Source organism: Phycodurus eques, chromosome 2, assembly GCF_024500275.1.
Source record: "Phycodurus eques isolate BA_2022a chromosome 2, UOR_Pequ_1.1, whole genome shotgun sequence".
Classification (NCBI taxonomy): Eukaryota; Metazoa; Chordata; class Actinopteri; order Syngnathiformes; family Syngnathidae; genus Phycodurus; species Phycodurus eques.
The window spans coordinates 12,457,048-12,483,922 of NC_084526.1; the positions used below are offsets into that span (position 1 = coordinate 12,457,048).

Sequence of the window (26,875 nt, forward strand, 5' to 3'; positions counted from 1 at the left end):
GTCAGGCTCACAGTTCTGAGGACCCGGGTTCAATCCCCGACCCCGACTGTGTGGAGTTTGCATGTTCTCCCCGTGCCTGCGTGGGTTTTCTCCGGGCGCTCCGGTTTCCTCCCACATTCCAAAAAACATGCATAAATTGGAGACTCTAAATTGCTAGTAGGTATAACTGTGAGTGCGAATGGTTGTGTGTTTGTATGTGCCCTGCGATTGGCTGGAAACCAGTTCAGGGTGTACCCCGCCTCCTGCCCGATGACAGCTGGGATAGGCTCCAGCACGCCCGCGACCCGAGTGAGGAGAAGCGGCTCAGAAAATGGATGGATGGATCAAAAATCTCAGAACGTTGAAGTTAAGGTGATGGTGTTCCTAATATTTTACCCTTCTCATATAGATAAATTAGAAACAAAATATTGGGGTTGGACTCTCTTCCACTCTGGAGTTGCCCACGGTGAGAGGCGCCGAGCAGGTGTGGGTATACTTATTATCCTGTCGGGGGTGCTTCGGGAGTATGGGGTACCGAACCCCCTGATACGGGCTATTCGGTCCCTGTACGACCGGAGTCAGAGTTTGGTCCGCATATCCGACAGTAAGTCGGACTCGTTTCCGGTGAGGGTTGGACTCCGCCAAGGCTGCCCTTTGTCACCGATTCTGTTCATAACTTTTACGGACAGAATTTCTAGGTGCAGCCGAGGCGTAGAGGGGGTCCTGTTTGGTGGCCTCAGTATTGCATCTCTGCTTTTTGCTGATGATGTGGTTCTGTTGGCTTCATCAAGCCGTGACCTCCAACTCTCACTGGAGCAGTTCACAGCCGAGTGTGAAGCGGCTGGGATGAGAATCAGCACCTCCAAATCTGAGACCATGGTCCTCAGTCGGAAAAGGCTGGCGTGCCCTCTCCAGGTCGGGGATGAGATCCTGCCCCAAGTGGAGGAGTATCTTGGGGTCTTGTTCACAAGTGAGGGAAGAATGGAACGGGAGATCGACAGGCGGATCGGTGTAGCGTCTGCAGTGATGTGGACTTTGTATCGATCCGTTGTGGTAAAGAAGGAGCTAAGCCGAAAGGTGAAGCTCTCGATTTACTGGTCGATCTACGTTCCTACCCTCACCTATGGTCATGAGCTGTGGGTCGTGACTGAAAGAACAAGATCCAGGATACAAGCGGCTGAAATGAGTTTCCTCCGCAGGGTGTCCGGGCTCTCCCTTAGAGAGAAGGTGAGAAGCTCGGTCATCCGGGAGTATCGCAGAGTAGAGCCGCTGCTCCTTCACATCGAGAGGAGCCAGATGAGGTGGCTGGGGCATCTGATTCGGATGCCTCCCGGACGCCTCCCCGGTGAGGTGTTCCGGGCACGTCCCACCGGGAGGAGACCCCGGGGACGACCCAGGACACGCTGCAGAGACTACGTCCTTCGGCTGGCCTGGGAACACCTCAGGATCCCCCCGGAAGAGATAGATGAAGTGGCTGGGAAGAGGGAAGTCTGGGCGTCCCTGCTAAAGCTACTGCCCCTGTGACCCGACCTCGGATAAGTGGTAAAAAATGGATGGATGAATGGATGGAGAACCAAAATATTAGAAACTGCCCGCTCAGTATGCAGTTCAGCAAGCACAACTGTAATGCGAAACATTGTTAAATGAATACCTCTCAAAACTGAGCATTAGTACATTGGTAAAGGCAGAGCTGTTGTAGGCATATCTAATATTGCATTGCAGATCCACCTTAACCATTTCACACGTTCACCCACTCGACTTTGGCGTGGTGGCGGTGAGGTTATGTGGTTCTTCACGACCCGCTCTTATAGCCTTGGGTCGTGTTGCCCCGGAAAGTCAACAGAGGGTTTTAAAAGGGAACACCTTATCAAACTGACTCAATCCTGAGCAAACAAATCTCAGAGATAACATTAATTTGTTGCCATTTTTTAATTTTAAATAATAACCTTGAATGTAAAAAAAAAAAAAAGTCAATCATGAATGCCTTGTCCCCAATCATAGTGCTCAACGGGAAAGTCTTGTCATGCTATGAGTATTTGAGTTTAGTCGTATGTAATGTAAAAAATGCAATAAGTAATACTATTATGTAGACAGCACAGTAGCCAAGTGATTAGCACATCTGCATTACAAAAGGAGAAAAGCAGGTGTGTGGGATGTTTAAAAGTCTGACGAAAAAGGTTATACACTACATATAATGTATTCTTATCTGGAAGAAGGAGAATTTAGTGACATTTTTTTTTAGAAGGAAGCAAAATAATGTTTGGTGTACTTTGCATGTTCTTCACTGGTTGCATGGATTTTTCTAACACATCCCTAAAATATGATCCTAAATTTGCAATTGGTGTTAATGTTAATGTATATGGTTATTTGTCAAAGCAAATAATTTGTTTTAACTTCCATGATTCTGGCTAAAATCTGTTCCAAATTTTCTAGTTGTCATATGTAATAAATAATATAATTGAGATATTAAAATCATTTTTGTTACCAAACCCCTTTTCATAGTTACTTGAATTGTAGTCGAACAAACTATTATACTTGACTTCTGATTTCAAAACTAGTTATCCATTAGTTTGTTGTGTATACAGTATCTCATAATACGACGAAGCGATAAACATTTGATAACGGCCCTCCGAGGGAAACCTTAACTGCAATATGGCCCGCGACAAAAATTAGTTGCTATTTGTGGCCTGTGATTTATAGGCAACCGCTCCAGGGTGTACCCCGCCTCTCGCCCAAAAGTCAGCTTAGATGGGCCCCAGCTCACCTGTGACCATAATGAGTCCTTTTTTTCAAACACGCGATCAGAAAAAAAAAAAAAATCCCACTAATTTGTCTTATCTGTTGTGTCGTGCTTCACAGGAGCGCTGTGCTACGCCGAGCTGGGCACTATGATCCCAAAATCCGGAGGTGAGTATTTCTATCTGATGGAGGCTTTCGGCTCCCCGGTGACTTACCTTTACTCGTGGACCGCCGTGATGGTATCCAAGCCCTCAAGCTTGGCCATCATCACACTGAGCTTTGCAGAGTACGCTTCAGCTCCTTTCTATCCTGAATGCACCCCCCCCTATCATGGTAACCAAGTGTCTGGCGGCTGCAGCCATAGATAGAATCTACAAACCCATTCCAATGAAGTCGGGTTGTTGTGTTAAACATGAATAAAAACAGAATACAATGATTTGCAAATCATGTGCAACCTATATTTAATTGAATACACTATAAAGACAAGATATTTAATGTTCAAACTGATAAACTTGATTGTTTTTAGTAAATAATCATTAACTTAGAATTTTATGGCTCCAACACGATCCAAAAAAGCACGTTCCGCTTTTTGTCATCTTTTCATGGTGGAAATTTTATCTTTTATTAGTCTGAGACGCTTCACCCTGTCCCCAGCGCTGATGTTCTATACGTGAGTGCTATTAAGTTTTATGTTATTGTAGTACTTTATCGTTAATGTACGAAAAGTACTGAAGCTTTAATGTTTTTGCGAAAAAGGTTAATATGGTTTCTCTTGCAGGGATTTCTGTCTATTTTATACATAATTCAAGGAGACATCAACACCCTTATCAACGACTTCAGCTTTGCTCAGTGGTTCTTTTATGGCCTGACCATGTTGTCTCTTATCGTCATGCGTTTCACAAGGAAGGAGTTGAAAGGACCAGTTAAGGTGCGGACCACCATCTAACAGTGAGGCCACTGTTTATTTTTGCCACTGTTTTAGTTTTGCTTTATACGGATGGTTTTTGGGTTTGTATCAACACATGACTCTGAGAAAATCTCATTTTTTGTGTGATCAAAAGTATTGGAACATGCCACTGACAGATTTCGCCTCGGATCCCCCCTGGAAGAGCTGGATGAAGTGGCTGGGGAGAGGGAAGTCTGGGCATTCTTGCTAAAGCTACTGCCCCTGCGACCTGACCTTGGATAAGCGGTAGAAAATGGATGGATGGACACTCACATTCACACCTATGGGCATTTTAGAGTTGTCAATTAACCTACCATGCATGTTTTTGGAATGTGGGAGGAAACCGGAGTGCCCACAGAAAACCCACGCAGGCACGGGCAGAACATGCGAACTCCACACAGGCGGGGCCAGGGATTGAACCCTGGTCCTCAGAACTGTGAGGCAGACGCTCTAACCAGTCGTCCACCGTTCCCCCTGTATAATAACCATGAAATGGCAATTGTATATACGTAACAAGATGATGTAATTATTTACTGTACTGCATATGATTTTCACATTAAAAACAACCCTCTAAGGGAAACCATAACTACGATGTAGCTCTCAATGAAAATGAGTTTGACACCCCTGTAACCAGTAATCCACTGTAGTCTGTGCAGGGATTGTTGTCTGTGTTCAACATAACACAGAATTGACTCCTTGCTGCTTTGACCTTTACCCCATCATAGGGCCCATCATCATGTATCTGCAAATGCTAATGGAAGTCGTTCCTCCTGAGAAATGTGAGTGAGGAGGTGACAAACAGGTTGACTTCAATTTCGCTCCTGAAGCATGGAAGGTGCCAGACTCCTGGGAAATTTTGGAATACCTGACTGGATCTCAGCCAAAACTACAGGGTAACCCTGGTTAAATAGCTCCAAAAAAATGTGACACGGACATGTTGGTCAAAATGCACAAAAAGGAGAATTCCTGTTTACCTTATCGATAAATTCAGGACCACAACATTATGAACTCCTGCAAAACCCAATGAGTATGTATCAACATGTCAACCTTTACAAAAATACTAATGCTCAATTTTGATTGACACTGTCAGAGATGTATAAATATAACTATATTATTATTTTTATTGAACTTCTGTATAATGTTTTCTTTTAATAATTTTGAATTAACGGACGCACCTTTTTATTTTTATTTGTATTAATTTTGTAATTTTTTTTATTTTATTACACGTGGCTATTCATATGGAAAATAAATAAACTAAAACATTATCCATCCAGGCGGCACAGTGGGCGACTGGTTAGAGCGTCAGCCTCACAGTTCTGAGGACCCGGGTTCAATCCCCGGCCCCGTGCCGCCTGGACAAATGGTTGTTTTTTTGTATGTGCCCTGCGATTGGCTGGCAACCAGTTCAGGGTGTACCCCGCCTCCTGCCCGATGACAGCTGGGATAGGCTCCAGCACGCCCGCGACCCTAGTGAGGAGAAGCGGCTCAGAAAATGGATGTATTATCCATCCATCCATCCATTTTCTACCGCTTATCCGAGGTCGGGTCGCGGGGGCAGTAGCTTTAGCAGGGATGCCCAGACTTCCCTCTACCCAGCCACTTCATCCAGCTCTTCCGGGGGAATCCCGAGGCGTTCCCAGGCCAGCCGAAGGACGTAGTCTCTCCAGCGTGTCCTGGGTCGTCCCCCAGGGTCTCGGTGACAAAGGGCAGCCTTGGCGGAGTCCAACCCTCACCGGGAACGAGTCCGACTTAATGCCGGATATGCGGACCAAACTCTGACTCCGGTCGTACAGGGACCGAACAGCCCATATCAGGTACCATATCGGTACCCCATACTCCCGAAGCATCCCCCACAGGACTCCCGAGGGACACGGTCGAACGCCTTCTCCAAGTCCACAAAACACATGTCGACTGGTTGGGCGAACTCCCATACACCCTCGAGGACCCTGCCGAGGGTTTAGAGGTGGTTCAATGTTCCACTGCAAAAAGCAAAGATGCAATACTCAGGCCACCAAACCAGACCCCACTGTTAATTAGTTTAGGGTCCAGCTGACATACGTCAGGCGTCCTTTGGTGGCCATCTTGCACAGCAGGGTGGCTTGGAAGAATGCAGTTTATCAAGCTGTTGTTGGTGGTGGGGGGGTTGCTATGACAACCGGCCATAGTCACTACATCGCCCCCTTTTCACCGGCTGGAGCAGCTCGATGGTGATGCGGACGGCGACTTCATGAAAGATGGCACAGGTTGGGAGGTGAACACAACAATGCAGTTACCAGAGTACAACATCAGTGCACTAAGTGGTTCTCACTAAGGGGTCTTGTAGTCCCAAAACGTTGAAGGAAGCGCCAGTGTCACGAGAGTGACCACAGGTGGACACCGTCAACATTGCCGGTGTGGACCCCCCTGTTGTAAAGATGTCAATCCGGTTGCGGTTTTGGTAGAGGCGGCGTATGAAGGAGCCTCAGGGCGTAGCAGTGGGTGGTTTCTCGAGTGTGTTCTGGCCTCCGCGGGAGTCTCCCTGCACCTATGCATAAATCTCACGCCTAGTATAGTCAATTAATGGCATGAAACGACGTAGCAGATCTTGTCCATTGAGCGAAGGCACTGACTTGACAGGTGACAGGAACACAGGATGAATTATAGAATATGGCCCAATTGCCCAATGTAACGACACAAGTGAGTCTAATTTGGTGTTCGCTAAGACAAAGGGGCATATTGTCATTTCGCAGTGTTGAAGGTTGAGCGTCCGACCCTCCTGCTGTAATTTGTCACAAAGTAAGTCAAACATGTCCTCGGACATGACCGTGATGTCTGCTGCACTGTCCACGGGTCCGTCAAATTGGTTGTCAAGTAAAAATCTTTGGACGTTATTAAAGGTTAGCTTACCTGAAGTCGTCAAAATGGCTGTTTGTCTTTTTTGTTTTGCAAATTCCCGGAGTCATTTGGTGACTGTTGAGGTTTATTTGACGCAATGGGGTTTCACCTGTGCCGTTTGGGCTTGTCGTGCTCGGGCGAACAGGACCTGTAGTCCGTTTTCACCGGCAAGTTTTGGTGTGTGTCATTATTTTGGTAGCTCAAACCAAAAATATTCTGTTCCTATAGCTTTGTGTTGGTCTTTTTCTGCATAGCGAAGCCTTTAGCGGCTAGGTTGCACAATTGTGAGCGGGACAGCATGCGAGGGCAGGCTACCACTCCCAAATGTTGTTTAACATCTGGGTACATGTTTTCAACAAAAAGCGTTTTAAAATGTGTCTTCTTCCATGTACGGTTCATTTAGAAACCCGAAATATGCTTTGCGTAAACGACAGTAATAAGCTTGTTGCGTTTCGAGGCTCCCTTGTTTAACAGTAAGAGCGGCCGGTAAGCCGGTTATGGCTTCCGGGTCGTCAAATTCGCGGGACAAAGCCTGACGGAGGCTCACTTCTCACTACTCATTTCTCGACTACACTGTCAGACTAAAGGTGCTAAATGTGTACCTTTGAGGGTCCAATGGCTTGTCACTGGGGCAGTACCCTCAAGGGTACACCTACTGTACCCCTTAACCAGGGTACATATTGGGACCCTTAGAATTTGTACCCTTAGGGTATATATTTGTCTACACTGGGTACAAATTAACTCATTCAGTGCCAGCCCTCCAAGTTAACATGGATATTTGACTTCTAAAGCAGTCAGTGGCAGTGAATGTGTTAAAAGGGTACATATTACAATTTGTAGCCTCATGGTACAAGACCATTACACATTCTGCTTGTGCATGATATTTATCTTTGAAAAATATTATTTTAAATGTTAAAATTTCACATTTCTGTTGAGATGTGTGATACAGTGTGTTGTATTTTTAGTTTGATAAATGTATGTTAATACTGTTGATTCAGACTATTGTTCACTTAGTGGGAGAGAGAGGAGAGGGTCACATGAGCAAGGTGGAAGCCACGTTGGTGGAATATGGAAATCCACAAAGTAAACATCCTCGCCCTAAGGAATATCACCTATTACAGGCTGTTCTTTGATCCAGTTTGTCACGCAACTATCAGTGCCCAAACCTGATGCTGAACATTATCCTGGATGAGCAACAAGCAAGCATTCTCCACCTGTTTAAATATGTCTATTGATTTATGTTTTCATGAGTGGTATACTTTTAAACTCCAATTGTTCTAAACCATTGAATCCATGTTCTTTTTTTCACCCAAGGTTCACGAGGTTCTCTTGGGTGAGGCAGGTTTCTGATCCTTTATGATGATTTCATTGTTTGGCCTGTTCTCATCCAGCACAGTTAACCTGACACACAACTTAATTTCTGATCTTATTTGTTAGACTTCTTTGTATGCATGGATTGCTTGGGTTGTTCCCAACATCTGGTCAAAATTTCATGTCAATAGCACCTTTGGAAATATATTTAGTGAGAAAAAGGTGACGTGTTAAATACTTATTTCACCCGCTGTAGTTGTTTGACAAATTGGATAAAAGAACAGCCTGTAATAGATGATATTCCTTAGGGCAATGATGTTTACTTTGTGGATCTCCATATTCCACCAATGTGGCTTCCACTTTGCTCTCGTGACCCTCACTAAGTACACAATAGTCTGAACCAACAGTCTACTTCTTTCCCTTTCGGCTTGTCCCATTAGGGGTCGCCACAGCGCGTCATCCTTTTCCATGTAAGCCTATCTCCTGCATCCTCCTCTCGAACACCAACTGCCATCATGTCTTCCCTCACGACATCCATCAACCTTCTCTTTGGTCTTCCTCTAGCTCTCTCACCTGGCAACTCCATCCTCATCATCCTTCTACCAATATACTCACTATTTCTCCTCGGGACGTGTCCAAACCATCGAAGTCTGCTCTCTCTAACTTTGCCTCCAAAACATCGAACCTTGGCTGACCCTCTGATGAGCTCATTTCTAATTTTATCCAACCTGGTCACTCCGAGAGCGAACCTCAACATCTTCATTTCCGCCACCTCCAACTCTGCTTCCTGTTGTCTCTTCAGTGCCACTGGCTCTAATCCGTACATCATGGCTGGCCTCACCACTGTTTTATAAACTTTGCCCTTCATCCGAGCAGAGACTCTTCTGTCACATAACACACCTGACACCTTCCTCCACCCGTTCCAACCTGCTTGGACCCGTTTCTTGACTTCCTGACCACACTCACCATTGCTCTAAAGTCCTCCACCCTTGCTATCTCTTCTCCCTGTAGCCTCACTCTTCCCCCACCATCCCTCTCATTCATGCACATATATTCTGTCTTACTTCGGCTAATCTTCATTCCTGAACCAACAGTATTAACATTTAATTTGTGGACTTATTTTATCAAACTAAAAATACAACATTCAGTATCACACAGCTCAAGGGAAATTTGAAATTAGAAAATTTCATTCATCCATCCATTTTACTGGTCTCTTAAACATTGAAGATATAGTAGGACTATGGGACAGCATGTATTGTAAATGTTTTAAATTCATCTTTGCAGTTATGGCCGCAGGTTTGCACATTATACCAAGGAAGGAGCTCAGATGGCTTGCAGATCTCTACAACCAGTCTTCCGCATCTCCAGGAAGAGGACGTATGAGGAGATTGCCATGGTAAGAGTTATTACATTTTTACAGACCCTAATTGAGTTTATCTGTGGTTGGCAAATTGTCATTGTTGTACATACATGTCCAAAGTGTAATCTGCAACCCTTTCCCTTAGGAATCTCAGACGTCTTTGATCAAGGGGACTCAAGCTGCGGTCAAATACTCTCCAGGGGGAGTGGTCAGTCCCATCTTTCAGGCACGCATCAATATTTCATTGTATTAAAATTCTGGAAGTGAAGCACAGTTATTAGCTGATGACATACCCTCACTGGCTAGTCATTAGACAAAGCTACATGGAGCGCAGACTTGACACTTTATCTGCGAATCATGTGGCTAAAACAACATTTGTACATTCTGAAAGAAAAAAAAATTAAAAGCTACCAAATATTATGATAAAGAAATGTTCTACGATACTATCCTTGTACAAAGAGATTAATATTGGAGACAAGCTAATTTATAATTTACGATGTATGTTAACAGCTATCGGATGAGATTTTGAGGATGATCTTCATTCTTGCAGTGCTAAAGGGTGGTGACCATATGATCCGTGCCTTGGCTATGACCTGCACCCGTTTTTGGGTGTCAACAGACAACAGTCATTCCGTAATGAAGCACATCTTCACTGGCTAGACAGTGGGTGAGTGAGCGAATGAGTGATAGATACTATACAGATATATTTGACTGTTTTGTTTTTTTATATCAGGTGTCATGACCTGGGGTCTGTATTACCCTGGATTTGGGAACACTTTCAGAATCCCCTATGTCATCGACACCTGTGTCCAATGTCATAGTAATTTTAAAGACACAAAAGGGTTTCAGCGACAGGGAAAGAGAGGAGAACCTCTCAATTGTCAGTCTGACGACGACAAGCTGGGAGGATGCTGCAGTATGGACTTTTTTTTTTTTTTCTGGATGCACAGATTAAAAAAATACATTTGCTTTTGATTCTTGTTTTTTTTTGTGAATATCTGAAGTTACAAAAGCATGTACATTCCATACAGGCTGCACAGTTATCATATGAAAACAGTGTTTGTGTCGGAACAGTAAAATTTACGATGAAAGATTTCCTACAAAAACAATCCAGTTTAGATCACAAAAAGTATACTATTTACAAGGTTCATATGGACAGCATATTAGGGTCAGGAGGTCTGTAAACGGTTTGGAAAATTATATGAAGCAGAAAGTTTTAATTATTTGAAGTGTGCCTGTATAAGTAAACTATTTGAGGACTAAATGCCTTATTTACATACAGGTAATTATAGTATTTAGAACTAATGATATATTCTAATTAAATGTAAAGCAAAGCACAAAGTAAGACATTCAATTAAATTAATAATTATTAAATATGGCAGCACGGTGACCGACTGGTTAGAGTGTCTGCCTCACAGTTCTGAGGACCGGGGTTCAATCCCCGGCCCCGCCTGTGTGGAGTTTGCATGATCTCCCCGTGCCTGCGTGGGTTTTCTCCGGGTACTCTGGTTTCCTCCCACATCCCAAAAACATCCATGGTAGGTTGATTGACAACTCTAAATTGCCCGTTGCTGTGAATGTGAGTGCGAATGGTTGTTTGTTTGTATGTGCCCTGTGATTGGCTCGCAACCAGTTCAGGGTGTACCCCGCCTCCTGCCCGAAGATAGCTGGTACATTCTCCAGCACGCCCGCGACCCTAGCGAGGAGAAGTGGCTCAGAAAATGGATGGATGGATGGATTTATTAAATGTTGGTTCAATGGTGGCAGAAAAAAATCCATGACCCTGGAAAAGCTACATGTAATTATAGTCCATCCATCCATCCAGCCATCCATTTTCGGTACCGCTTTATCCTCACCAGGGTAGCGGGCACGGTGGTAATTATAGTATTTTGAATTAATAAGCTCCATCCATTTTCTGTACTGCTAATTAAATGTAAAGCAAAGCACAAATTTTGGCATTCAATTCAATTAATATATAGTAAATGTTGGTTCAAAAACCATCAGTGTGTCAGTGCAAACAACTGTTTACCTTGTTAGCTGCTTCAATGTACACATTGTCAGTGTAAGGATGTTTAAGTTTTGCTTAGAGAGAGTCAAACTCCTCTCTCGAAAGAAGGGGTTTATAGAGTCACTTCGAGAGATTGTGGGAGAAATTTTTTAACATTATGTAAGTAGGAGATTCACTTTATAAAGCAATGTAGTGGGAGTAGCTGCTTTCTTGCTTATAAATTGTTGATTTATTTTAGATGTCATTCCGTCAGATCTCGCTTACACCAGGCTCCCTGCAACCTTAGGCACTAAGGGAGTCCTGGCCGGCTCTCCGTTTAAAGGGTTAGACCTCCCCGTTATTCCTACGTATTACACAGTGGACCGTAAATGGCGATAGGAGGTTGCTTAAGCTGGTGTCGAGAGAGATTCGGTTAGGTTCCCACAGCCGCTTATGAAGCGTCGGCCCCGCTTACTTTAGGCTGCGCCTCAATAGAGTAACCTTAGCAGATGTCGGGTGAAACCCAAACCAAGTGCAAAATCCTCTCGGACCGTCTGCACCCCGGTCACCAGCTCTTCCAGCAGTGCCCCATCGCCACTATACACAGTGTTGATGATGCACTGCTTCCCCCTCCTGAGACGCCGGGTGGTGGACCAGAATATTCTCGAAGCCGTTCAGAAATCGTTCTCCATGGCCTCACCAAACTCCTCCCAGTTTTTGCCTCAGCAACCACCAAAGCTGCATTCCGCTTTGCCAGGCGGTACCCATCAGCTGCCTCAGGAGTCCCACAGGCCAAAAAGGCCCGATAGGACTCCTTCTTCAGCTTGGCGGCATCCCTCACCGCTGGTGTCCACCAACGGGTTCGGGGATTGCCGCCATGACAGGCATCGACTACCTTACGGCCACAGCTGTGGTCGGCCACCTAAGCAATGGAAGAGCGGAACATGGTCCACTCTGTCTCAATGTCCCCCGCCTCCCTTGAGACATGGGTGTAGTTCTTCTGGAGGTGGGAGTTGAAACTCCTTCTGACAGGAGATTCTGACAGACGTTCCCAGCAGACCCTCACAATACATTTGGGCCTGGCAGGTCGGACTGGCAGCTCACCGTGGGCAACTCTAGAGTGGAAGAGAGTCCAACCCCTCTTGAGAAGACTGATACCAGAGCCCAAGCTGTGTGTGGCCCGAGAATAGCTAGTCGGAACTTCTCGACCTTGCACACCATCTCAGGCTCCTTCCCTGCCAAAGAGGTGACGTTCCACATCCCTAGAGCCAGCTTCTGTAGCCAGGGATCGGATTGCCTTTGGTCACCGCCCAGCTCACAATGCGCCCGACCCCTAATGCCCCTTCCACAGGTGGTGGGCCCATGGGAAGGGGGATCCATATTACCCTTTCGGGCTGTGTAGTTTAGTGATTGGGGCAGTCCCTAGGGGGGTCTGTGATTATTGTATTTGTAAAGACTTATTTTTGTTTAATAAATGTTTCATTGGGGGTTTAATGAGAGTTGTTTTTGTGTCACACATTACGAGAAGGTTTGGTGGAGCGTGGTCCCACCCCAACAACGATCATATATGGCTGAAACGTATTCTTATGTTTTGTGGATTAGGATGTTCTACTTTTACGATAGAATGCTGCCCCCCCCCCCCCCCCCCCCCAATTTTCCTCTTCTCCTAGAGAAAGGTTTTTCGACGGGGAGCCGTGAAGCCTTGGTGTTCCCTTGAGGATGCACGTACAAATGTGTAAATTTAGATTTAGTTAGCTTTGTGTTGGTATTGTTTGTGCATAGGAAATTTGATTGATTTGGCTATTTGGTTCTCACGTGTGGCCTCAGGGGGCGACAAGGGTAGGGGGCGACAATTCTACCTTAATAGGATCATTGCCTGTCCTCGTTAAAAGTTAACTTTAATTAGACGCCTTGGAGCATTGTAGGGTTTCTTTGATCAATTAGTTTTAAGAATTGTAGGTAACATGTTACTGCAGTCACCAGCCCGGGAGGACCATAGGGAACTTTGCTCTCTCCATTCCTGTTCCCCCTGTACACATTGGACTTCAAGTACAACTCCGAGCGCTTCCACGTGATGTTTGTCGACAATACTGCGATCGTGAGTTGTATTAGGAATGGACGGGAGGAAGAGTCGAGGACACTGATTAAGGACTTTGTGACATGGTATGAGCCAAACCATCTGCACTCAAACACCATCATTTCAGTGGGGGACTTCAGGAGGCATTCTTGCTCAAATTTTGACTTACTGGAGCTGGCTTTGAATACATTCATGGTAATTATTAACTAGCTATCTATTTCTTTTTTTCCCCTGACAGAATGAGGACACATGTTTTGCTTCCACTCTTTCCTATACACACTATACTGTACACTAGGCAATATAATTTCCATGCAATTATATTTATTTATGAAGTTAACCTATAACTTTTTTGTGCCCCTGAGTTGTGCATGTTGTGTCTTTCTCATGCACCAAGAGACCAAAGTGAAGAAAGAAGCACAAGTGAGAGGTACAGGAAGAGTGCCAGAACGACTCCACAGGTCTTGACAGGGATTCTACAATAATGGACAAACATCCAGTGAAGGCAATTGTGCTGCAAAAGGAAGTAGGTTTGTCATTATTTTTGTATGTGTATGAGAAGGTATACATAAAACGAGAAATGAATTGTAGGTGTCTGGGCCTGAGTACCAGGCAGTGCCACAGCAGCTGTCGCCGACAATTAGCTTCACAGTCACTTCGCCATTATTAATAATAAGATAATTCATTTTATTTATGGGTGAATTGCTTCTGTTTGGGTCCTATGAACCTCCTTAAGTCTATATGGGCCATTTGAATTAGGGATTGAAAAGTGAACACTAAGGCAGGGTACACACGATGCAATTTTTAACATCTTAACTGATTTTTAAAATGAAAGACTCCATATGTGACAAGCAGAGGTGGGCAGTAGTGGTTGGGAATCACTGGTGTCTGTACTGTACTGTACATATGTTTGTGTGTTTGTGAGCTCAGATTGGCCTGCTGAGCGCCGTCTGTTTGATCGTCGGCAACATGATCGGCTCAGGCATCTTCATCTCCCCAAAAGCGGTCCTGTTCTACTCAGGAGCTGTGGGGCCCTGCCTCCTCATATGGACTGCCTGTGGAGTGTTAGCCATTCTGGGTGAGAGACCAAAATGATTTGATACTGACTGCCTTGAAGACGTACTGTATGCATGACGCAATATTGACAACAAACAGTAAATGTTTTTATTTGTTTGAAAACAACATTTCAAGGAAACATTTTAAGGGAAAATCAGCTTAATTAATGCAACAAAGATTACAGGACTCTCAAATATTGAATGAACTCAATATAAATTGAACTGAATTGGCGACTGAGTCAGAAGCTAATCGTCCATGGGATTCAAAGGGGGGTCGACTGAGTGTCCCGATAGGACGCTAATCATCGACAGGGGTGGACATAAAAAAAAAAAAAAGAGGCAAGATGCTTAAACAACATTGCCCATGAATGAATGTGGTTGGATGTTTGATGGTGGTCGGAGAGGCCGTAGGCACAGAATGGCAGCCATGCTTCTTACACAAGTAGCTTACCAACACTAGGGTGTGACTGTGGAGTGAATGAATTATGTGTGCAATTGTAAAGTGTCTTTGAATGCTTTGAAAAGCGCTATAGAAGTGTATCCATCCATCCATCCAGCTATTATCTGAGCCGCTTATCCTCACAAGGGTCGCGGGAGCGCCTATCCCAGCTATCATCGGGCAGGAGGTGGGGTACACCCTGAACTGCTTGCCAGGATGCATTATTATTATTAGAAATTATTACTAATATTATTGGAAATTGTGTACGTGTCTTGGATCTTTGAGTTCAGCTAATGAATTAGAAAATGGAAGGAAAAACAAGGTTTGATTCTATGCCTTAGATCTGAGATGTTCTGGATTCAAATCTTGGTTTAGGCCCTTTTGTGTGGAGTTTGCATGTTCTCCCTGTGTTTGTGTGTTTTCCTCTCACATTCCCAAAACATGCATGTAGACTCAAAATTGTCCATAGGTGTGAATGTGAGTGTTGGTTATTTGTCTATAACTGCCCTGCGATTGACTGGTGGCTATGACAGGGGGTAACCTGCCTCTCACCCAAAAGTCACGAATTACCAAATTGTCTCCTTGAATTTGCTATCAGAAAAATAATGCCTACCACTAATTTGTCTTATCTGTGTTGTTGTGCTTCACAGGAGCGCTGTGCTACGCCGAGCTGGGCACCATGATCTCAAAATCCGGGGGGGCGTATTATTATCTGATGGAGGCTTTTGGCTCCCCGGTGGCCTACCTTTACTCGTGGACCACCGTGATTGTAGTCAAGCCCGCGGCGTTTTCCATTCTCGCCCTGAGCTTTGCCGAGTACGCTTCAGCTCCTTTCTTTCCTGGATGCAACCTTCCTGTTATGGTCACCAAGTGTCTGGCGGCTGCAACCATAGGTAACGACTATTACAGTATTACTGTAAAACACTATTGCATTCTGTAAAAACAATGGTGTTTATGGACGGGTGTTTTTTTTTTTTTCACCACCTTAATTACATGAGAGCCGGTACTGGGGACGGCTCTCTAGTTTTCATGTTGGTTACACCTCGAACTAGACATTTAGTTTGCACAGGAAAAACCAAAGGTGAAAGAGTGAAGGCAAGAAGTGTTGTGTTGGTTTGTTAGAAATGTGCAAAAATGACATAGAAATGCATTGTTGTAGATGGCCACAATATATCCTGCCAGCCATCCTCCAAATTAAATGCAATAACTATAGATACGATTTTAATGGTAAACAGGCCTGTAATAAGGAGGATCGGATCGCCTATTGTTGGTGGTATTTAATACTGTTGGACCAGCAAGGACAACTCTCATGTTAACGTCAGCGCTAATGTTACTGTTCTGACTTGAGTGCATTGTTTTGTTGCCAACTAAAATGATTAATTAATTTAAATGTTATTGTTGTAATATGGGCAAGATGTGTTGGTGTGTAGCAATTGTAGTAAGATCTTTATTTGTTAAATTTTCTTAGACTGTTTTATTATTTAAAAATCAATATCTAACAAACTCTATTTTATATACACTTAGCCTTTTCGTGTTTTCCATCTTTCACAACCTAAAGGAATTTTTTCCCCTAAGAACAAACAAAACAAAGCAAATTTATTTATATAGCGCATTTCATACACAAGGTAACGCAATGTGCTTTACATGATTAAAAGCATTTAAAAACAAAGAAAAAACAGCATATAAACATTGAAAAAACAGCATACAGTGCAAGAAATATCATTTAAAAGTGGAAATACTCTAAAAAGCATGGGAAAAAATAAGGGTTTTTATCCTGGACTTAAAAACATGCACACTTGGGGCTGACGTCACTTTTGTTGGCAACCTATTCCATTTGTGTGCAGCATAATAGCTAAATGCTGCTTCACCATGTTTGCTTTGGACTCTGTGGTCCATTATTTGACCTGAGTCTGTCGATCTCAGAGCCCTACTGGGTTTATATATTCCATATTTCTTTCATGTATTCAGGACCTAAACAGTTTAGTGATTTATAGACCAGTTGCAGAACTTTAAAATCTATTCTAAAGCTGACTGGAAGCCAGTGTAAAGGCTTTAGAATTGGAATAATATGCTCTGACCTCTTTGTTCTGGTCAGAACCCGAGCTGCAGCATTCTGAACGAGCTGCATCTGTTTAATGCTCATTTTAGGGAGTCAAGTCAGAAGACCATTAAAATAGTCAAGTCTACTTGAGATAAAATCATGGATGACCTTCTCCTGGTCTGCTTGACACATACATGCCTTCACTCTGGATATGTTCTTCATATGGTAGAAGGCAGTTTTAGTAATTGATTTGATATGACTGTTGAAAGTCAGGTCGGAATCTATCAGAACACCAAGGTTTCGGACTTGGTCTTTGTTTTTTAAAGAGAGTGACTCCATGTATTTACTAACAGCAATCCTCTTTTCTTTATTGCCCCAAACTTTTTTTCTCAGTTTTGTTATGGTTTATCCACCCATCCATTTTCTGAGCCGCTTCTCCTCACTAGGGTCGCGGGCGTACTGGTGCCTATCCCAGCTATCATCGGGCAGAACACATTCACACCTACAGGCAATTTAGAGTTTTTCAATTAACCTACCTTGCATGTTTTTGGGATGTGGGAGGAAACCGGAGTGCCCGGAGAAAACCCACACTGGTACGGGGAGAACATGCAAACTCCACACAGGCGGGGCCGGGGCTTGAACCCCGGTCCACAGAACCGTGAGGCAGACGCTCTAACCAGTCCCCACCGTGCCGCCTGTTATGTTTAATTGAAGACAATTTTGGCTCATCCAGTTATTTATCTGTTTTAGACAGTGACACAACGCCTCAATTGAACTGTAGTCATCTGGAGACTGCTAGATATTACTGTGTGTCATCTGCATAGCTATGATAGTCAAAATGAAAGTTCTGAAGAATTTGACCCAAGGGTAGCATATACAGGCTGAACACAAGGGGTCCAAGAACTGACCCTTGAGGGACCTCATAGGTCATTGCCATTCGATGAGATTGAACACTTCCAATGGTTACAAAATAATTTCTTTCCTCCAGGTAGGACCTGAACCATTTAAGGACTGTTACATTTAGTCCTACCACCGTTTCCAACCTGTTCAGTAGTCTATTCCAACCTCTTCAGCAGTATATTGTGATCTACCATATCAAAAGCCGCAACAACACAATAAGAAAAAAAAAATAGGGAATTTGCTGCTTGAAACTGTTAATTTGGTGCCATAACATGTACAGTGTATTTATGGAGATTATAATGCCAATGTATAGCATTCTATTACATATAACCAATCTGTCATTTTTTCCCCCCTACAGTTTTCATTGTGACCATCAACTGCTTCAGTGTCAAACTAGCGAGTTACGTACAAAACATCTTCACTGCGGCCAAACTTTTAATCATCCTCATCATAGTGGGAGCAGGCATTGTTTTATTGGTAGAAGGTGAGAATTCATAGATGTTGTTTCTCTAACAGAGAAAATGGGGTCAGTTGATCTAATATATATATTTCTTTGTCCAGGAAAAACAGAGAACTTATCAAATACATTTGATGGCAAGTCAGTGTCTGTTGGAGGAATTGGATTTGCGTTTTATAGTGGACTCTGGGCCTATGATGGATGGTAAACATTATTTCATCAAAGTGAAATAATGAATGTCTTATAATATGACAGGATACTTCATTTTTTTATAGTGTGCTGATATTATTTGTTTGGATTTCATTCTCAGGAGTCAACTGAATTTTATCACAGAGGAGCTGAAAAACCCTGTCAGGTAGGTAATAAATTCTGCCCCTCAATCCAAATGTCACACTACACGGTGTAACGTAAATCACTTGTTATTTAAAGTATAATTAGTGAGTTAATTGATAGTAGGATGTAATTCAACACTACTGTTGGTTAGCACCACTATCTTTATTTACAGTGACCAGAGAAACACTGACGAGAGTCTCAAAGATTTCTCTGAAGGCGTGCTATATTTGAGAGTTTGTTAAGTCACGAGAACAGCGGACCATTGAATCGATTATAAAGTGATTAATAATAATAATAATATCCATCCATTTTCTGAGCCGCTTCTCCTCACTAGGGTCGCGGGCGTGCTGGATCCTATCCCAGCTATCATCGGGCAGGAGGCGGGGTACACCCTGAACTGTTTGCCAGCCAATTGCAGGGCACATACAAACAAACAACCATTCACACTCACAGTCACACCTACAGGCAATTTAGAGTTTTTCAATTAACCTACCTTGCATGTTTTTCGGATGTGGGAGGAAACCGGAGTGCCCGGAGAAAACCCACACTGGTACGGGGAGAACATGCAAACTCCACAGGCGGGGCTTGAACCCTGGTCCTCAGAACTGTGAGGCAGACGCTCTAACCAGTCGTCCACCGTGCCGCATAATAATAATAATAATAATCGTGGATAATTATTATTACTACTTCTACTACTAATTATTATTATTAATAATTATTACTATTAGTGGCGAGGCTAGCCCTATTTTGGGTCGTCGACTTAATGGCCTCTTTCAAGGTTTAAAAAGTTCGATCAAATTTCAGATGTGTACTTTCCAAAATTTGATCATGGATTCAGTTCGCTCAAAGTACTCGACCTAGACCCGCCCCTGTTGTACAACCCCAATTTCAATGAAGTTGGGACGTTGTGTTAAGCATAAATAAAAAAGAATACAATGATTTGCAAATTATATTCAACCTAATTAAATTTCAAACTGATAAACTTGATTGTTTTTTAGCAAATAATCATTAACTTAGTATTTTATGGCTGCAACACGTACCAAAAAATTTGGGACAGGTGGCAAAAAAGACTGAGAAAGTTGAGGAATGCTCATCCAACACCTGTTTGGAACATCCCACAGGTGAACAGGTTAATTGAGAACGGCTGGGTGACATGATTGGGTATAAAATGAGCTTCCCTGAATTGCTCAGTCATTCACAAGTAAAGATGGGGCGAGGTTTACCTTTTTGTGAACAAGTGTGTGAGAAAATAGTCATACAGTTTAAGGACAATGTTCCTCAATGTACAATTGGAAGGAATTTAGGGATTTCATCATTTACGGTCCATAATATCATCAAAAGGTTCAGAAAATCTGGAGAAATCACTGCATGTAAGAAAACACGGGTCCAAATGTACACAAACACTTCAGAAAACCAATGTCAGTAAATACAATTCAGCGCTACATCCGTAAGTGGAACTTGAAACTCTACTATGCAAAGCAAAAGCCATTTATCAACAACACCCAGAAACGCCACCGGCTTCCCTGGGCCCGAGCTCATCTAAGATGGACTGATGCAAAGTGGAAAAGTGTTCTGTGGTCCGACGAGTTTACATTTCAAATTGTTCTGGGAAATTGTGGACGTCGTGTCCTCCGGGCCAAAGAGGAAAAGAACCATCCGCACTGTTATGGACGCAAATTTCAAAAGCCAGCATCTGTGATGGTATGGGGCTGTGTTAGTGCCAATGGCAGGGGTAACTTACACATATGTGAAGGCACCATTAATGCTGAGAGGGACATACAGGTTTTGGAGAAACATATGCTGCCATCCAAGCAATGTCTTTTTCATGGACGCCCCTGCTTATTTCAGCAAGACAATGCCAAACCACATTCTGCACGTATTACAACAGCGTGGCTTTGTAGTAAAAGAGTGCGGCTACGAGACTGGCCTGCCTGCAGTCCGGACCTGTCTCCATTGAAAATGTGGGGCGCATTATGAAGTGTAAAATACGACAACGGAGACCCCGGACTGTTGAACAGCTGAAGCAATAAAGAATTCCACCTTCAAAGCTTCAACAATTAGAGTCCTCAGTTCCCAAACGTTTATTGAATGTTGGTCAAAGAAAAGGTGATGTAACACAGTGGTAAACATGACCCTGTCCCAGCTTTTTAGGAACGTGCTGCAGTCATAAAATTCTAAGTTAATGATTATTTGCTAAAAAAAAATCAAGTTTATCAGTTTGAACATTAAATATCTTGTCTTTGTAGTGTATTTAATTAAATTTAGGTTGAATCATTGTATTCTGTTTTTATTTATGTTTACACAAAGTCCCAACTTCATTGGAATTGGGGTTGTACATTAATCACGTGGATATTGGTTGGTATTGAATGTGTGTGAGTGTGTGCCAGAGACAAGGACTTGTTTGTCCCCTTGAATTTATGTACACTCCAATGTCCAGGAGTGACAGCATGCTATGGGTCTTTACCATGACTGTTTTGTGAATAAAAACAGCGATCCCCAGCGATTTATAGACATATCGTGTCTGTCGGGGATGGCCGAATAAACTGAAAGTTTATTTGAGACCTCGGGCCTCTTTGGCCATGTCTCTTTGTCTCTGGTGGGGGGAGTGTGTGCGTGTGTGTATCTGTGTGTGTGTGTGTGAGTGTGTCATTGAGTTCACCTGTAAAATCTTGTGTGATCCAATACAAGAGTATGTTTATTGTTGTGGTTGCAATTTACCACTCCAATAGCCTCAAAAATAGTTTGGGTTGTGCAAATTTCTCCCACTTCTCCCCAACTGGGCTCTGAGCATTCTACCTATACAGAGCAATTGATATGATATATGATAAATATTGTGAAATATACAGCTTTTTGAAAGTGTCAATCAAAGGTAGGCCTTATTACTGTAACCTTGGAGGGATTATTATTATTATTTTTTTTTATATAGCTAGTATATTGGCTCCCATTAGATTGTGCAGGTGTACCTAATGGTGAGGCTGGTGTTATAGCAGCATATGCTCTCTAGTGGCTGCTGTAATTATGAGCAGAGCTGGACAGCAATGGGACATTTCTGCTCCCTTTTTCAATATCTCTTTAATTTTATTTTCCATTTCTTTCTTTGCCTTTCATTTTGCCACAGGAACATGCCATTAGCTATCATCATTGGGATCCCCTTGGTGGCAGTGTGCTACGTGATGACCAACATCGCTTATTTCACAGTCTTGAGCAGAGATGAAATATTGCGTTCCCCAGCGGTAGCTGTGGTAAGAGGAATGGTCAGAGTAAATCTTGAGAGTCAATATTCATCAGTAAATTGGTACACAAAAAGAAAAAGAAAAATCTATTTTACACAAATTATATTTAGTCATGCTGGCACGGTGACCGACTGGTTAGCACATCTGCCTCACAGTTCTGGGGACCGGGGTTCAAATCCCGGCCCCGCCTGTGTGAAGTTTGCATGCTCTGCGTGGGTTTTCTCCGGAAACCGGGCACTCCGGTTTCCTCCCACATCCCAAAAACATGCATGGTAGGTTGATTGAGGACTCTAAATTGCCCGTAGGTGTGAATGTGTGCGCAAATGGTTGTTTTTTTATATGTGCCCTCTGATTGGCTGGCGACCGGTTCAGCGTGTACCCCGCCTCCCACCCGAAGATAGATGGGATAGGCCCCAGCAGCCCGCGACCCTACTGAGGATAAGCGGTAAAGAAAATGGATGGATGGATGGATATTGATTTATACATACTCAAGGCCTTGATCAGGGCTTTCCAGAAAGGCAAATATTCTGTCCGCTCATATAATGATGAAATGACCCAAAAGCGTTTTTATTTTTTTGCTTGAAGAGGTCACCAGTGATTACTGAATATGAATTCACAAACCAGCAGCACAAAATCAATTGATATTTACCATATAGGTCCTTGACTTCAGAGGATATAATAGGTAAAATATTCAAGGTCAAAGGTTAAGGAAAGGACAAGGTCTCTTTTTTGTGTGTGCCCTTTTTCAGGCTTTTGGAGACAAAGTCTTTCACTCTATGTCGTGGATCGTTCCGTTTTTTGTCCTCTTTTCCACATTTGGCTCGGCCAATGGCAGCTGCTTCACTGCAGGCAGGTAAAGAAGATGACTGAAGATGTGGAAACTGACAAAGATTTGGGTTTTGGTTACTTGTTAGGAAGGAAAACGTTATGCCAATCATTTCAAAAGTAATTTCAGTATGATGTTTTAATCCTCAGGTTGGCCTATGTATGTGGGAGAGAAGGTCACATGGTGGAAATTTTATCTTATATTAGTGTGAGGCGCTTAACCCCAACCCCAGCTCTTATGTTTAACGTGAGTGCTGCACATTATAAATTTTTCTGTTTGTGAGCATTAACGTCTCCCTGACTCTGCTCACCCCCATATAACACAGAGACTTATAACATGGTAGACTATAAACTGAATATTTTTTCTCTTGCAGGGTTTTCTGGCTATTTTATACATAATTCCAGCAGACATCAACACCCTCATCAACTACTTCAGCTTTGCTCAGTGGTTTTTCTGCGGCCTGACCATATTGTCTCTTATTGTCATGCGTTTCACTAAGAAGGAGCTGAAAAGACCAGTCAAGGTGCAGACCACCATCCATTTAAAAATTTTTTTTGTTTTTTTTACTACAACAATAGCTTTAGTGGTTGTGTTCCAAAGGTCCCCATCATAATCGCTGTCCTAATGGTGCTGGTCAGTTGCTACCTGGTCCTGGCCCCCATCATTGACAATCCCAACATTAAGTTCCTCTACTGCGCTATCTTCATTCTTAGCGGGCTCCTCCTGCACTACCCCTTTGTCCATCTGAAGGTCAAGTGGGCACGCAGACTCATGAGTAAGTAAATTAACAGTCTAGTTGTGAAAAAAGGTGTTGAAATTGTACAATAGAGAGAATGATGTTGATGATGTTGATGCGGCATTAATTACATGGTAAAAAGTGTGTACACTTCATTTGATTACACTTCATTTGTCACATTGCAGTGAAGTGCTATATGGTGCAAACATGCTGGAACACCTCGCCATTACATCTGTAGTACAGGAGGTGAAAATCGAAGAAAATATTCAGTTGTAGCTAAACTCCGCTTCAAATGTATTGCAAAAGTCAAAACATCAAAGATGTGACTGACAGATGTTTTGTTTCACAAATGTGTCCCATTATATTTATCGATTACGGACAGTGCCTGTGCAAATTACATTTACATAGAAGTGTAACCAACATATACCAACAGATAGCGTTTTTCAATAATTATGGCTCTCATGTATTCATTAACCAAAATATTACAGGCAGATGTGATTATGACGCAGTGCAGTTATTCAAAACTGCAAAGCATTCATTCATTTGCTGCTGATTGTGTTCAGGGTCATGGGTGAGCATGAGCCTATCCCAGCTGACTTTGAGCGAGAGAAGTGTTACAACCCAGACTGGGCGTCACTCAATAAAAGGGGACATATAGACAAACAAACATTCACACTCAGATGTGCCCATCTCGTAAACCTAGCAAAGGAATCAGTAACCCACCGCAGTCCAAGTTTGCAGGAATCGTATGTGTTTAGTGTAACAAAGAATTGACTCCTTGTGTGCTTCTTTGACCTTTACGCCCTCACAGGGCCCATCACCAAATATCTGCAAATCCTGATGGAAGTTGTTCCTCCTGAGAAATTTGAGTGAGGAGGTGACAACTCGGTCAACTTCCATTTGGCTCCAGTAGCAGGGAAAGTGCCAGACTCATTTTTGCAAACTTGGAATACCTGACGGCATCTAAGCCAGAACTACGGGGTCATCTTTGTTAAATATCTGCAAACAGTTTGGCATTGACATACGGGTCCAAATGTACACAAATGAGGATTATTGTTCTGTTGTATTGCTTGTACATTAAGAGCCGTAACGTTAGGTATGCACCTGCACAATCTGATTAGCTGATCAACATTTTCAGCCTTAACAAAAATAAAGATACTCAATTCTGATTAACACTGTCAGAGAGGTTTATAGCAAGAATAATTTGTTACCTTTGTAATTGAACTAGAATTTCAAATAATCACCACTTGGTGTCAGTGGAGCATTGTGTAATGCAAGTTAGGCTTCCTTCACTCCTGTTTTCTTTAATATGCATTTTATGCTTCAATAATAAAGGTCGCTCATGATGTCATGGGACATTCGCCTGACTTCGGTGCAGGTGGGGTGGTTTGAGTTCTCAATCAGTGATGGTGTGAATGTGAGAGTCTGTGTATTTCCCCTGTGACTAGTTGGCGACTAGTCCAGGCCCAAATTGTAGTCTGCCTTTCACCCGAAGTAAACTGGGAGGCTGGGATTGGCTACAGCTCCCCGCAACCCTAACAGGATAAGCAGCATAGAAAATTGAAAGATAGATGGATAGATTAATACATTTAGCCACTGTGAAGATGTTTTGTGCCTAACTCGTGGAGTTCCGAATTGTTGAATCACCAAAACATGCTTCTTAGGTTTATTGAAGAATAAATTCTCCCTATGAGTGAATGTGAGTGACTGCAATTGAATAGCGACCAATCCAGGGTACACCTGCCAAAAGTAAACTGGGATAGGCTCCAGTTCATCCATGACACTAATCAGGACAAGCGCCATACAAACTGAATGGATGGATGGAATATAAAGTAAACACACACACACACACACACACACACTCAGTCTTTTAGAATGCTCTAAGAATAATTTGCACATTTCAGTTGGTTCATGCTATGGCCACAAAAGATATATTTCAAACCCAAAATACAAACTACAGATTTTTCCTTCAGTGTAGGCCAGATGATCATCCAGCACGTCTACAAAGAGATCCTGCGGCATTTGCTTCCTTTAATGTGTGAGAAGAAACAAGAGTTGCAACAGGACCTGAATGGGTGAGTGGCTGCTTCACCATTGGCAACGCGACTTCTCAAAATGCCTGAGCATCTGACAGTTCCTGACCGAGAAGATCATCACCTTACCGGAGCAACCTCTCTATTCAGCCAACCTGGGTCTGTGTGATAATATCCTCTTTCCTAAACTCAAGGGGGTCATTAAGGGAGAGGGGTGGGGCATTTTGAAGATGTGGATGACATCAAGATGGCTGTGATGACACACCGTCAAGATCAGTGAAATGGTGGTGGACTTGAGCAGGCCCAGACCTCACCTGAAGTGGTTTGCATAAATCGGTGGTCATTAAATTTTGCACACGAAGTACCGCCTCAAAATTTGGTAATGGGCTCAGCTCACCCAAAGTACTCGACCTAGACTCCCCCCTGATGGCCAGTAATCACGTTTTACACATGAAGTAACGCCACAGAATACACGTACACACCACCATAATGACCAATGTAGTGTTTGAAAACAAACATTTCTAAACGATTAAATGCAAATGTCCCTTACTTACAAAGAAAAACAACTGCACTGTACATAACATTCTTACTGTATTGGATTAAGAAAAAAATTTAGTTACTCTTTTTTCATACAGTTTGAACATTTAAGTACCACTAGAGGAAGCCCACGTACCACTAGTGGTAGTGCTACCACACTGAGAATCACTGCATAAATGATGACAGTGTGGAGTTTGTACAGATATACAAACCTGGGTGTGCAGTTGGATGAAAGGCTGGACTGGATAGCCAACATTGATACTTTGGGCAGGTAAGGTCAGAGTCACTTGTACTTCCTCAGAAGACTGACCTCTTTCACCATCTGCAGAAAAATGGACCGGATCACACTGCTCAGCCTCCTTGCTAAGGTCTATTCAGGGGTGCTGGATATGAGGGTCCGTCGGGAAGTCGAATCTCAGATTCAGGAGGAGCAGTGTGATTTTCGTCCTGGCCGTGGAGCAGTGGACCAGCTCTACACCCTCGGCAGGGTCCTCGAGGGTGCATGGGAGTTAGCCCAACCAGTTTACATGTTTTTTGTGGACTTGGAGAAGGCGTTCGACCGTGTCCCTCAGGGAGTCCTGTAGGGGGTGCTTCGGGAGTATAGGTTGCCGAACCCCGTGATACGGGCTGTTCTGTCCCTGTACGATTGTACCGTCAGAGTTTGGTCCGCATTGCCCGCAGTAAGTCAGACTTGTTTCCGGTGAGGATTGGACACCGCCAAGGCTGCCCTTTGTCACCGATTTTGTTTATAACTTTTATGGACAGAATTTATTGGCGCAGCAGAGCCATGGAGGGGATCCGGTTTGGTGACCTCAGTATTGCATCTCTGCTTTTTGCAGATGATGTGGTTCTGTTGGCTTTATCAAGCTGTGATCTCCAACTCTCACAGGAGGTCAACTAAATTGGAGCTAGAAACCAGCTGACTAAAGAAATTAACATTGCAAAGAGAATCTATGCAGCAAAGTTGGAAAAACAGTTTAGTGCTAACGACTCTAAATCAGTCTGGCATGCATTC

At 43.3% G+C, this 26,875-nt stretch overlaps 1 protein-coding gene across 1 annotated transcript; it reads left to right on the plus strand.

Annotated features, from left to right (window-relative positions):
* The first annotated feature begins 13,657 nt into the window (after window positions 1-13,657).
* On the plus strand, window positions 13,658-24,163 carry LOC133415444 (b(0,+)-type amino acid transporter 1-like). The gene is given in 13 exon segments (XM_061701514.1): window positions 13,658-13,699; window positions 13,701-13,796; window positions 14,201-14,348; window positions 15,415-15,657; window positions 18,064-18,189; window positions 18,267-18,366; window positions 18,473-18,517; window positions 21,614-21,737; window positions 22,478-22,581; window positions 22,704-22,800; window positions 22,928-23,077; window positions 23,155-23,329; window positions 24,102-24,163. Coding segments are annotated over 13 exon segments (1,512 nt in total).
* The last annotated feature ends 2,712 nt before the right edge of the window (window positions 24,164-26,875 follow it).